Raw genomic sequence first — 14,682 nt, 5'->3', positions numbered from 1 at the left:
AAGTACTATCCAGCACAACAGTGCTTAATTTCGGTGATCTGACCGAACTGGTGTTATCACTGTAGCAAGGTCGTTTGCTACTTTGGTAATAGGATACTTTTTTTTTTGTTTCGTGAAGTGCACAGTTTCAAATTTTGAACACTTAAAGTTACCAATCCATACACCATTTCAAAATCTTACTATGAACTGAGTGAATATCTGAAGAGGTCGGTGGAAGTAATTGCTAACTATAAGGCCATATTTTTGAGCTATTGCATGTTATATGTTTAATTAAATTCAAACATAAGAACAAAAATGAAATAAAACAAAAGTAATTTATGTATTAGACTATTTTGTGGCAGTACCGTATTTACTCGAATCTAAGCCGCACCTGAAAAATGATACTCGAAATAAAGGAAAAAAAATTTCCCGAATCTAAGCCACACGTGAAATTTGAGACTCTAAATTCAAGGGGAGAGAAGAGTTTTAGGCTGCACCTCCAAATCGAAACAAAGTTGGTCCATTGTAATACAAGACAATTTAGTTCGAATGAATGATGATGCAGCTACAGTAGTTTGGTTCGAGTCTTAAGCTTAGCAGTTTAGCTTTACCAGATAGCCATTGCTATATCGCCAGGCACTCCATCCATATTTATACGGGTACCATTCCTTTCTCACGTGCTTCGTTTGGTTTGAATCAATTGCTTATTGTGCTTTGATCTGATAAGTGCCATTTTCTTTGTTATAGGTGTTTACGCCATTAAGCTAAAAATGCATTACTGTACTGTGTCATGCATTGTTTGTCGCATCTGATAGAGCGTGTTTACGGCCTGTCGCCGCTCACGGCATGGCTTGCTTTTGTGCGCGCTACCGCCGCTTACAATTTAAAAAAAGAGAGGAATCGTCTCATTAGCGAAACAATGGCAAGAGACTGCTATTTGTTGTTACTTACACTGCTGCTTTCTTTGATAATGATTAACAAGAACCAAATAATAGACTGCGTATGATAGAACATGTTCTGAACGAGTTAGGCGAAAATTATTCTCAGTTTGAAAATCTTTACGGCCACTTCTTTAGTACATCAAATTCTGCACAGAAATTAGAGTCATCTTAGATTTAAAAATCTAGTCAGTTGCCGTGCTTCATTTCTGACTGTGTCACTATTAGGCATAAGAATAATACAAATATAAACATGACACGATATGTATATTATTCTGCATTTGCTGTTGTCTCACTCTAGTTTCGTAGTTTATTAGGCAGACAGGATTTAAATGAGATAGCAGCAAACATGAAAGAATACGTGGCAAAATGTTTATATCCATATTCTTTCTTATGTTGAAGAGAATACTGCATGTGATTCACATTTCGTCAGGTTCCTATTAGCAACCATCTCTTCTCACAGCTAGGAAAAAATTCAGAACGTAGAGTTGGCCATATTGACAAACATCCCAGTCAGTCTTGCCTGTCGGATTTTCGTAGTACATTAAAATTCTGCTACATTCGAAGATGAACAATATGGAATTTGTATTTACTTTGTTGGATTTTTTTTAAATTTATTTACTGACGCAGAGGTTTTGGCACCAGTATTTATCTTTGTGCCTACAAAGCATGCCTGTGTAACGCTACATATATTCAGTGGCAGAAGTTAGTTGCAGCGGCACCACCTACCAACGTTTTTCAGAACTTCCACTTGCTTTGTACTCTATTCGAAGCTGCAGGCGGTTTTTTGGATTACAAAAACCAGAAAAAAGTGCGGCTTAGATTCGAGTAAATACGATATATAGGGACCTGTTTCTTACCAGAATGTAGTACATTTAGAAACAAATTGTGTGTTAAAACTAATCCTTACTGAACTTATACCCAGGTCAGAATAAAGTGACATCTAGCTGTTTACAGGGCTGCTACCATTGCATCAGCCAATCACAGAAGACACTTGGTCATACCTGTTCCATTTACTGTTGTCAAATCTGTCACTGCTGATAATGGCTACTGTAGCCAGCTGCATACGACACTCTTAAACAGTTGTCCATTTCATTGTGCACTTTGTTTCTCTGTGTGGCAAGTTTATTTTGCACTACAGAATGTTTGAAGCTTATAGTGGAAATGTGAAAAAAATTGGCTGCTAAATTTAAAGTTCAGCAATCTGCTCATGTTTTGTGTGGTCAGACATGAGTTTGTGTGCTTGGTGTGGGAATATTTCAAGGAAGTGAGAGAGAATGGTGCAACTCTATTGTCTCTAATGAAGATAGTATAACTGTAGACAGTTTGAAGATACACAAGAATACTGTTGCCAAAATTTGTAAGGAGAAATAGTATGCAGAAGCAGAAGAGCATGGTTCATCGAAACAGTGGAAACCCGGAGAAGAGGACAGAACCACGAATAACAAACCGGAATTCTCTTCAACAACATGTTTGTCAGCACATATATGGATATTACGAGAGAAAAGAACATCCAACTACAAAAAAAAGCTGCATGTTACTCTTTCTGAGACAGAGTTATTCAGTGGCAGCAAGACATAATTGTTAACAGTTGCCACAATCTCAGTTTTTGGTGTGAATAACTTGATGGACAGAAAATTATAACAAAGAGGCAATATCTTAATGTGGTGTTGTCCATTTTTAAAAAATATTGTTAATGTGCCATTTGAAGACACTGCATGGCTCAACAAAACCTGGATAAATGCCAGCCATTCCATCAGAAAAGACTGGACAGAAGATGACATATGTGGAAGTTCTGTTGTTCCCGTGGGAAAGGGAACAAGAGTTGTCTAATATGCATGAACCACATCTGCTTTCATTCCTATCTGTGTCCTGGTTTCAAATTGAGGAAAGCAAGCCACAGGGTGGTGACCCACAATTGTTTTCTGAAGTGGCTTAACAGGCAACTATTGGAAAACAAATAGGCTGTCTGCACTGTAATGGATAATGTCCCACATTATTCAATTAATGAAGAAAGCTCCAATGATGGCAACAATAAAAGGAGACATTTTTGAATGGCTGAAGCCCACAACAAGAAAATTCAGGAAGATTTATTAAGGCGGAGCCCACGAAAATTGTGAAAAAAAGAAGCGACAGTTTCAACTATAGGTTGTGGGCGAGGTAGCTAAAGAAATGGCCACAAGGTTCTTAGGCTTCCACCATTCCACTGCCACTTCAGTGCCACCAAAGTAATTTGGGCACAGATTAAACATTTTGTGGCAACAAGTAACAAAAGCTTCACTGGAGCAGAAATCAAAACACTGTCAGAGGAAGTAACAGCACAAACACCAGAAGTGGAGTAACTGTTGTTAAGGAAGCATTAGAAGTAAAGTGACTGTAGAAAGTAATACATACTTGGGCAATTCCAGTGGCTTGTCTACAGACCAGAGCTCATAACTACAGTGTCACAGACTAAAGTGGTATTTACCTCTTGCTTAAAGGGGGGCAGGGGCGCTAACTCACATGCAATATAGAATCTGATAGGGATTCTGGCAGACCCTGGGGCTTTGTTTAATTTTAGCGATGTCAGCAGCTTCTTAAAACCCCTGATAACATCTGTATTGCTCATCCTTGCAGTGGTGCAAGAATTGAAATGGGGCAGTATCCCTGGATTTTACTTTGTAACAGAACATTTGAAATGGCATTCAGCATTTTGCTTCACTACCCTTAATTGTAGCCTGTCTCATTTGTGAGTTTTTAGACGGCAACCTCGATACCACTGACAAACGTTAAATATGACCAGAATTTCTTTGGGTTTTATGAGAGGCCTTCCAGTAACTTTTTACTCAGACATTCGTTGAAGGCTTCATACATTGACCTCTTGACAGCCAAATACATTTCAAACAGCTTCTCCCTATAGTCCTACACTGTTTTACAACTATTATGCAGTTGTACGATCTTTAGAAGTTTCTTTGGGGTGACTGTATACCACTGAGTGGCCCTCCAATCATGAACTGTTCTCCAAGGCACACCTCAATTTCAAGGTCAACTATTCTTTTATACCTGAGCCACAGGTCCTCTTCACAGATACATCTCAAGTTCCTTACTAAGATACGACACTACTGCATCTTTATCTAGTTTGTTGAACACACAAATTCAACTTGTTTCAGTTGCCCTTTGTACTTTGGTTAATCTTTGTTGCTACAGCTGTTTCAGACATGGATACCAGTTTCAATGCTGAAATCTTCTAAGAGGTCAGGTCAATTTGTTATTAGATTCATTATGTTTCCATCGTGAGATGGAGTTTGAAACATCTGCCCTAGGTAGTTTTCAGAGAAGGCATTTACCGTAGTAATGTTTCGTAATGCCCAGCATTTACAAAACCAATTGCCCCTCATTGATTATTGGACGATTGAAGTCTTCTCCTGTGACAGTATGATTGGGAAACTTTTGCACTGATGAACTTACGCCTTCTCTTATATTTTGAGAAATATCGGGGGTGAGCCTTGTGGTTGACAGAAGGATCCTTGATACTGAGTTTTGCCCAAACAGTCTCACATGCAGTTTCCATCTCAGTGGTGTTGACTATCTACTGTGACAAACACCACCTCCACTTACCATTAGCCTACACTATGTGATCAAAAGTATCTGGACACCTGGCTGAAAATGACTTACAAGTTTGTAGCTCCTTCCATTGGTAATGCTGGAATTCAATACGGTGTTGGCCCCAGCCATAGCCTTGATGACAGCTCCCACTCTCGCAGTCATACATTCAATCAGGTGCTGGAAGGTTTCTTGTGGAATGGCAGCCCATTCTTCATAAAGTGCTGCACTGAGAAGAGGTATTTATGATGGTTGGTGAGGCCTGGCATGAAGCCAGCATTCCAAAACATCCCAAAGATGGTCTATGGGATTCAGGTCAGGACCCTGTGCAGGCCAGTCCATGACAGGGATGTTATTGTTGTGTAACCACTCTGCCACAGGCTGTGTATTATGACCAGGTGCTCGATCAAGTTGAAAGATCGAATCGCCATCCCCGAATTGCCCTTGAACAGTGGGAAGCAAGAAGGTGCTTAAAACATCAATGTAGGCCTGTGTTGTGATAGTGCCACGCAAAACGAAGGGTGCAAGCCCCCTCCATGAGAAACACGAATATACCATAACACCACCACTGCCTAATTTTACTGCTGGCACTACACAAGCTGTCAGATGACGTTCATCGGGCATTCGCCATACCCACACCCTGCCATCAGATCGCCACATTGTGTACCATGATTCGTCAATCCACACAATGTTTTTCCACTGTTCAGTCATCCAATGTTTACACTCCTTACACAAAGCGAGAAATTGTTTGGCATTTACCAGCACGATGTGTGGCTTATGAGCAGCCGCTCGACCATGAAATCCAAGTTTTCTCACCTCCCGCATAACTGTCATAGTATTTGCAGTGGATCCTGATGCAGTTTGGAATTCCTGTGTGACGGTCTGGATAGATGTCTGCCTATAACACATTACAAACCTCTTCAACTGTTGACAGTGTCAGTCAACAGATGAGATCGGCCTGTACGCTTTTGTGCTGTACGTGTCCTTTGCATTTGCACTTCACCACCACATTGGAAACATTTGATCTAGGGATGTTTAGGAGAGAGGAAATCTCACGTACAGACATGACACCCAATCACCTGGCCATGTTCGAAGCCCGTGAGTTCCACGGAGCACCCTATTCTGCTCTCTCACAATGTCTGATGAGTACCGAGGTCAATGATACGGAGTACCTGGCAGCACAATGCATCCAATATGGAAAATGTATATTTTGAGGATGTCTGGATACTTTTGATCACATAATAGTCTATCTATTCAATATATGTGTAAGCTTCCCCCCAACATACCATTGTTATCTATTTCAGGTTCTAACCAGTTTCCTGTATCTAGTACAAGAGTAGTTTGATAAATCTGAAAAATTTCCACGAAATAATGGAGTGTTATTGTAGCACCTTCATGGTAAGCAAGCTTGATTATTCCAAGGATCGTACAAAGAATTTCAACACTGTAATACACACAGTTTATTGTTGATAGCCATCTGAATTGTTTGGTGTGTTGACTGTGATAGAAAATGAAGAAAACCTACTTTCGTGTTGTTATTAAATATTTTTATTTTAAGTATTGGTCTGCTGCACAAATCAAAACAGAACTGTATCAAGTTCACAGGGAGTACACCATAATTTAAGACTATTTACTTTAGATAAATGAATCTAAACATGGTTGGACGAACACCTAAGACAAAGTGCATTCCAGTTGTCCAACTGAGGTCACACAAAGGGAACCATTAAAATCCACGATACGGTAATGCAAGACTGCCAAATAATTATTGCCGAGACTATAGGCACCTCAAATGAGCAAGCGCATAAAATTCTGCATGGAGAATTGGCTGTGAAGAAGCTGTGGGAGAGGTGGCTGCCACGATTTCTCAGTTGACTAGAAGCACATCTGGCATAGCATCTCAACACATCAGGCAATGTTCAATGCAATGCACGAATTTTTTTCTGCCAATTTGTGATTGTTTATGAAATCTGGATCCACTATTACACGCCAGAGACAAAATGGTCAAAGGCTAGTGGAAGTTCACCGAAGAAGGCAAAGAATTTTGTCAGCTGCCAATGTGATGGCTAGTTTTTTAGAGATTCCCATGGAATAATCCTCACAAATTACTTAGAAAAAAGCAGAATCATAACTGGACCCCTTCATGCATCATCGTTGGGTCATCTGAAACTTTTTCTGGCCAAAAAAAGAAAGGTTGGTGTGGAGAAAGGTGCTATTTCACCAGGGTAATGCACCATCCTATTTCACCAGGGTAATTCACCAACCCACACAGAGTTAATGGTGAAAGTGCTTGAGTTAGGCTTTGAATTGGTTGCTTATCTACCCTATTCACCAGACTTAGCTCCAAGTGACTCCTTCCTGTTCCGTAACTTTAAACTCTCCCTTGTTAGGAAGAAATTTTCAACAAATGAGGGAACAATAATTGCAGGCACTAGTATTTTGCACAGCTTGACAGAACCTGTTTTTCCAGTGGGCATCAGAATCACTGGAACAAGTGTATATCACTCAAAGGAGACTGTCAAGAAAGTGAGTTCATGACAAACATTTTTCTTGCATTTTTACCAGACTTATCAAACCACCTCCATATGTGAGCTCCACTGCTTTCTAGGAGCTCTTCAAACCCGACACTGTCAGTTCTGCAGTTAATCACTACAGTTTTAATACATATGACTATAGTTGCTTTGGCTGACTAAGTAATAAACTTCCCCTCGTCAAGTATCTTATCTGTCAGTCACATCACATTTTGCTCTATTTACTACATGTGAAAGAGCATAACAATATGTATTTGCGTTCAAATATTTTTGCCCATGACAAATCTGCCCTGTGCCTCCTCCCACAAACTAATACCTAAAGCTTTATATAATAATGCAAATACATAGAAGAAACTTAACTACCAATGATGCAAAACAAAATGTAACATTTTTTCTATTTAGATAAACTATACATTAACTGTGACAATTTGTGAATCAGCTATTTTAATTTTACTAATACTTTTGAGGACCTTACCTTCACCTTGAATGGCAGAAGACCGAGCTCTTCGATAGAGAAAGAAGTCACTGGAAATGGCACCATCATCGTCAGCTTTAACTTCGTCCATGGTGCACACTTTTTTGCTATGTGCAGGAACTTCAGAACTGTTTTCTTGTACTGTGCTTTGTCCACCACTCACTGCATTATCAGTACTTCTCTTATTAGACTACCAACAGAACAATGATTCAGCTATGTTAGATAATAAGATACATGCACATGCCAATTAAAGATCACAATAAGAAAATAAGTTTTGGAAAAAGGTGTAGAGAATACTGAGATACTGCCAATCTGCTTCGGCAAGTGATAATGTTCGCTTTGTTGTGGTGACAATTATCTGTGCTGTAGTCCAGGGTGTAAGTTAGGTTAGAACACCAAGTTGGAAAGAACAAGTGTTCAACAACAAGATACATTTTTTAAAACAAATATTGGGTGATGCTTGTCTTTAGCATAACTCGAGGTCTACACAGGGTGGAAGGCCACTGTTTTGTTAAGTTTGAAAAGCCAAGAAATGTGTGACAATATTTTAAAATATTCATCGCATATGCTACACTTATATTTGTGTCCCCACTGAAAACCCCTTATTTTACCACTGTGGCCAGATATTTTCAAGTTTTTAATGCCGGAAGGCTTCAGTAAAATGTGTCGACCATAAACTGACTTATCCTCCACAGAGATACCAATACCTTAATGGTTAAAATAATCTTAACTGAATTACAACAATCATAGAAATGTTACCATAAGGCTACAAAAGTTGCCTTGTTGCAAAATAATGGAGTTTAGCCTTGCTGGTATCACTACCAGCGAGAATCTACAGTTTAGAACTTCCTTGTAGAACATATCCAGCATATAAAAATTAGGATAGAAGATTACAAATGAACGAACTAAAGCCAAAATTGTATGTTTAACACACTGTTTCCTGGCCCTACTGCCCACTGTCAACAACTCCCACCTGTTGCTGCAGTATTGGGCTGTATAAGATGAAAGCAGGACTTTGGGGATTACCAAAAGTACCTATTCCATCTGCCTGCTTTGACCTGTGATGTCAAGATGGTGGCCAAGCATACTTTCAGCATATTCAATATGGCAACCCATCACCACTCATTACATTCGTGAACAAACAAAAAACACACTTGAGCAAAAACATGAAACTAATGGGACAACAGAAATTAGGCTATAATAGGAGGGGACAAACTAAACATACTACAATAAAAATGACCCAATTCCAAAACAAGAACGAACCAAAAATAATACTAAATCCTTGAAACCTAAACCAACCCACAATGCAAATGACAAACAACTGGAATCAAATAGTTTGCATCAGCTATATAGCCTCTGATATCATTAACACCTATACAACCTAAAAACGCCATACTGCAAAATTCACTTGACCTATATAACTCAACCAAAAACCACAATACCACCACCCCCACAAACTAATGCCACCAGATCACACTACACAACAGCCACTAATATAAACCAATAAATATGCTCAGTCATATCAAACTGAGTGAACATAAATTACAAAAAAGACGAAAAGACGCTCTTCCCCACTCCCTCCTCCACACTTTACCACACAGATTCATTTATTTCTACCCACAGCCCTCCGGAAGCCCCCATATATGTTAAAAATTAACTACACACTTCATGGTAAAATAAATACCAGCCCAACACACCAGTCATACCAGTCTTGTGCATGCAGCCAAAGAGGATACTGATAGCACCAACTAAGTAAACAAAACAATATCACACAAGCCAACTGAGATTGCTCAAACCAGGAACCTCTCCTATTTGCTCCTCAAACATTAATTCTGTGACACCACACAGAGGTCCCTGGAATGAGAAGGAACTTTAAGTAACTTCAGTTCCTTACACTGGCAGCAACTAAAACATTCAGCAAACAAACCAAGTGACTAGAAATTTAATGACACCGGCTATATCAGAGTTTGAACATTTTTATTTTGTTGCCCATCATCAAAGATATGAAAATGTTGCATACTCATTTCTGAAACCTTTGTTTACTTGAACCTCAAAATGGATCCTTTAATCATGTTGTGGGTTCTGGAGCTGGGCTCGACTGGGCTAGAAATTGGGTATAATGTGGCTACGAAACATTGATCATGAGGTCAATAGAATTTACATAGTGCCCATTCCCCCACACATTTTCTTTGGTGATTTGTAATGTATGTACATAATTTGTATCAAAACATTCAGATTTTCCTATTATGTAATACAGATTCTGAAATTACATTGCAGCTTCAGTTTTCAGAATGAAAACTGCATTAAATTTTTAACAAACAAAGAGCAAGCTGGCTTACAGATCAGTATTGCCAGAACTTTTAGGGATATTCCACATAAAGGAGGACACACAATATTTAAAAGTTTAAAATTTGGTACTTTTTTATATATTTCTTGAAGAGGCTGGACGTTTTACTGTATGGTAACAGTGGTTTGTCACTCATTATTGCCTTCCCTCCATAATTTGTAGCCCTTCTTATAATGTCATACGTTTTTCATGTGAAAGAGTGAGTTATTGGAGATTTTGGACTTTCATTTCAATTAATTGGCAGGTAAGAATTAGCATATCATTTATATTACTGTTACATGCCCTAACCTATTGGATAAAGAGTATAAAACTTAAGTAGGTAAATTATAGCTTCAATACAATACAACAGCATGAACTTTCATGTAATTAAGTTTTTAGACCAAGAGAGATATCAGAGAAAGTTATCTTGTTCAGTAATTTACTTCTTAATGTGAATGAGTAACTACTACCACTACTACAAATTTCCCAATTTCAACCAATACTGTAAAAACAGAAAATTAAATGTGTAATGTGAGTTATGTAATCTGAGTCACAGTTGCATTATTTTAAGATCAAAAGAAGAGGATGCCTTAGCAGCATCAGTAGAAAGACAGGAGGAGGGAAAGGTTACAGAGTGAAGGAAAATATGGAATTTAAGAAGAAGTATCTGAAAGAAGCTCGAAAAGGCCAGTAGAAGCAGAAACAAAAGTTTGTACAGTTAAGTCAACATAAGCAAGGACTGTTGTTAGAAGGAAGACGAGCTAAAAGAGAGAGACAGACACATAGAGAGAGAGAGAGAGAGAGAGAGAGAGAGAGAAAACTTAGGCAACATAAGATGCAAGATCAGCAACCTAGTAAAGCAAGTTTGTCACCCTGTAAGTCACTTAGTGCTAGAGTGCTGCAATTTCTTACATTAGCAAGGTACTGTCAACTATACCTGAAACTATAAAGGTAGTTTCAATCTGGTCAGAGGGACCTGCCAATTTAAAAACAAATATATTATTGCCACTGTACCTCAATTTCAATCATTTCATAATGTGGAAATCTATTGGAACTTATTTACTACATCCCATGGTAAAAAAGCCTTAGATGGAATTGGTGCAGTTGCATAACGGATAGTGGGGAATGCAGTAAAAAAGTGAAAATTCACAGTAGGTAATGCATCAACTTTCACTCAGGTAGCTGCAGGTACCACAACTGTGCAGGCTTTTCATGTGTATTGTTGAAATTCAAGAATCAATGTGAAACTTAATCTGGCTCAAATATTTTCTTCAGCACCATCAGTACCAAACATAAAAAGCATTCACCGCTTTCACTACAGGGAAGGAGTACTACAAACATATCTGCGGTCTACAAAGACTTTTGCTGCTACAGATCATCATACTGAAGAAACTATGGAAAGTGAGAAAATTGGAGACTTGTACAAAGTAGGATATGACAGTAAATTCAATGCTGGAGAAGTATGTGCAGTCTTTTGGAAATTCATACTTAATCAGTGCAATGGAGTGTGCTGGTCACTATTGGAAATAGCCTGTAAAATGTGATGAAATTATAAAGAAAATAAATCCACTTGATGTCAATGCAAGAGGATATTCTCAGTTCTGACTTAATTGAATTTACAGTTCATTATCCAAGATGTCAAGTTCTTATAATTTTTCATAGTGTTTGAAAAGTGAATGTTAAGTTTACCTTTTTGGCACATGTCAGTTTCATTTCTCTGCTTGCAGAGAAAGTTTTTCCAACAATAAGTAGCAAGTAACATTGAGTCACGTAACATTGAGTCATGCACCTTTTTCAATCTATTACAATATTTCACACAGTATAAATACCTTTAGAAATTAGTACTTGTCGTTTGAATGGAGGACACTTGACCTAAAATGCACGTTAGGAATAGGATGTCCCAAATTTGTAACATGAGTCACAACAAATTACATTCTTATTATTTAATTTAAATGCTCTTCCCTGCTTAAATAACACTTCAACATCTTTGCCTGAATAACAGTTTATAATGATTATTTAAAAAATAAACCGGCCTGCTAGCGGAACCATTCTGCTGTGAGCTTGATCTGCAACAGCATTGAAGAACTATGCCCTGTCGACGTATCGTCACCACCACCACCACCACCACCACCACCACCACCACCACCACCACCACCACCACCACCAAATGCCAGTTTACAAACACATAATCAGCCTCGAAAATAAACTTGGATGAAATGGCACTGCACAATCTGTTATTCTTAATGGACCTATCTTTATCGGTGGATGCTGAGTTAATTTTTCACGTGATGTTGCAACTGGAGCAGCCGGCAGTCTGTGGTTTACACTCGTAATTGACATTGATAAGTCAACACAATAAAACACTGATTTCAAAATGTAATGAGTCACTACAGAATGTCCCTTTATCTCACATTCACATTTGTTGGCTTTGCCAAATCTCTAGCAATCTCACCTTACAATGAAAACTAGACCTAAGGCTACATTATCAGTTTCGCCAAACCACGATTTCAGGAAAAGGTGACGGGACACTACCACCACACACACTATTGCATAATGCCTTATTCACTACACTGCTTATTAAATCAGACTCACATGACACTAGTGGTACCGGTTGTCAGCTTTGGTCTGAAGTACTGTGAGGTTACATACATGCAGGCAAACAATGATAGAACAGGACACGGAAAACATTTACTTTACTTCTATGTTACGTAATTGGAATTACTGTTGTGTTGGAGGTTGTACTTCATGCACATTTCATTGTGGTGATTATATTAAAACAGGCAGATTCAATATTTCTGAATCACTTGCTTGAAATTATGACATAGCTGCGGCTATTGCTGAACCATTGCTGTCACAAGCAGACACACTGCAACATTAATGTAACTGGTTAGCAAAGCTCAGCAATAAGCTGTCTATGATGGAAGTTTACCGGCTCCGGCACATACACCTTTTGATTTTAATGGTTCAAAAGTAAATTTATAACCAGGATACAATCAAGAAACCTGCCGATCCAAATACTCGCCTCCCAGTCTAACAGGATACGTAGATTACTGAACTATTCATCAGCACATGTAGCATGAATATGTATCTGAGTCTAGTCAAGCTCTTTAATGTTGTAATCAGGATGGCACTGTGCTGCAAGATAAGACCTGCAATGGGCAGCCAACATACTAGTAGGATATACATTACATATCTGGCATTTCTCATTGTTTAATAAGTGATATGTGCTCAGTGTTTTAAGGGTGGGAATGGTATGATGAGCAGAAAGTGGCAGACATCAAACCACCTTCAATTTATAGACTGACAGAGCAATCAACAAGCCCCACTTAACCCATACAGTAAAGCTATTATTTCTGTTTAGTGGGTCACACTGAACATCACAAAAGTAGTGATGAAAAACACATTGACATTTCTATCCTGCGACACACACATTACAAGAGATGTCCTCAACACATCACTTATCTACATAATTTTAGGGTAACTGAAGTACTGAATTACAAGATCCCACCTGTTGGTCAGTGGGCTCGACTGTACATTTCGAATGATAAGTAGTAGCCCCCACCAATTTACGACCTATATGCATGCACTTTAAGAGTGATGGAGAATCTGTAAAATACACTATTTTACTTTAAAATGCATAAAAATCTATGGCAACAAGCAGGAGGCTACAGGATTTAAGAACGCCGACACTTTTCTCACAAGTACTTCAGTACATGTTTCTATGCGAACGACATTCGTTGTCATAAGTAAAAAGCTGAGAGTTAATTGGTACACGTCCATAACGCCCTCAATTTATAACAGGGAATTTACCAAATGAAAACTTTGAACTGCAGCTGAAAAATGACTAAGTTTCAAAATAAACCACGCAATCCACTACTCGCTTATAACGTTACATCACTGTCACACAGCTAACCTTTAGTCTAACAGTAAGAACTGTATTTTCCTGAAAGTATGATCAATCCACATGTCATACAACGTTCTAAGTGCAAGTCTATAATATTCAAGTTTACTGATTGTGAAGTTCGTACACACCTTAGGGGCTTGGGTGGAGTCACTACTTGGGTCTTCTGTAAGTTCACCGACTCCCATTTCTTCCAGAATGTCGTGTCCCATCGAATTAATAGCTGACCATGTTTCATTCACACTGCTCGAGCTGTTTTGCGAAACATTACCTGTACAGGTTTTCCGCCTTTTGACACGAGCCCTACAAAAAATGAAATTACCTGTTATGTTAAAATAATTTTCAATTCAGTCATACGTAGGAGCATAGTCAATAACAACGCAGTGTAACAGGTATCAGTAAGGCCAAGACTTCTAATTGAAATTTAAGATTATTCACATAACATGAATGAAAGCAATTATCTTAATGCATTCCAAAGATAGATCAGGAAATAATGTCCTCACACCTTTCCACTATATGCGCCTCATTAGTAATATCTACAAGGTTTTCATGTAAATTCCCATTACATGAAGCTCTTGTCCTACGGTTCTGTTTCATTTTTGGCGGAATCTCCCACCACGTACACTCTACAGTCGATTCGAAATGTTTCGATAATCGCATCCAAAGTGAGCCAAGTAAGAAGATATTCTACAGCACTGTCCAATGCATAAAAATCAACTTATTATTAATTTGAGCAATTTGAGCAAGCAGTAAAGGAAACAAAAGAAAAATTTGGAGTAGGTATTAAAATCCATGGAGAAGAAATAAAAACTTTGAGGTTCGCCGATGACATTGTAATTCTGTCAGAGACAGCTAAGTACTTGGAAGAGCAGTTGAACGGAATGGATGGTGTCTTGAAGGGAGGATATAAGATGAACATCAACAAAAGCAAAACGAGGATAATGGAATGTAGT

The 14,682-nt window shown here is 38.5% G+C and overlaps 1 protein-coding gene across 1 annotated transcript in view; it reads right to left on the bottom strand.

The window, feature by feature from the left end:
• LOC126090345 (S-phase kinase-associated protein 2) overlaps nt 1-14,367 on the bottom strand; it is a 128,165-nt gene extending 113,798 nt beyond the window's left edge. Inside the window, exons 1-3 of the mRNA XM_049906980.1 lie at nt 14,235-14,367; nt 13,861-14,032; nt 7,503-7,692 (exon numbers count right to left, since the gene is read on the bottom strand). Of these exons, the coding sequence (XP_049762937.1) occupies nt 7,503-7,692; nt 13,861-14,032; nt 14,235-14,326 (454 nt within the window). The 5' untranslated portion in view covers nt 14,327-14,367. The remainder of the gene's footprint in view (nt 1-7,502; nt 7,693-13,860; nt 14,033-14,234) is intronic.
• Nucleotides 14,368-14,682: the final 315 nt, after the last annotated feature.

Source organism: Schistocerca cancellata, chromosome 1, assembly GCF_023864275.1.
Source record: "Schistocerca cancellata isolate TAMUIC-IGC-003103 chromosome 1, iqSchCanc2.1, whole genome shotgun sequence".
Classification (NCBI taxonomy): domain Eukaryota; kingdom Metazoa; phylum Arthropoda; class Insecta; order Orthoptera; family Acrididae; genus Schistocerca; species Schistocerca cancellata.
Note: the sequence above shows the minus strand (reverse complement) of the source record. Positions and strands in the feature narration are given on the sequence as shown.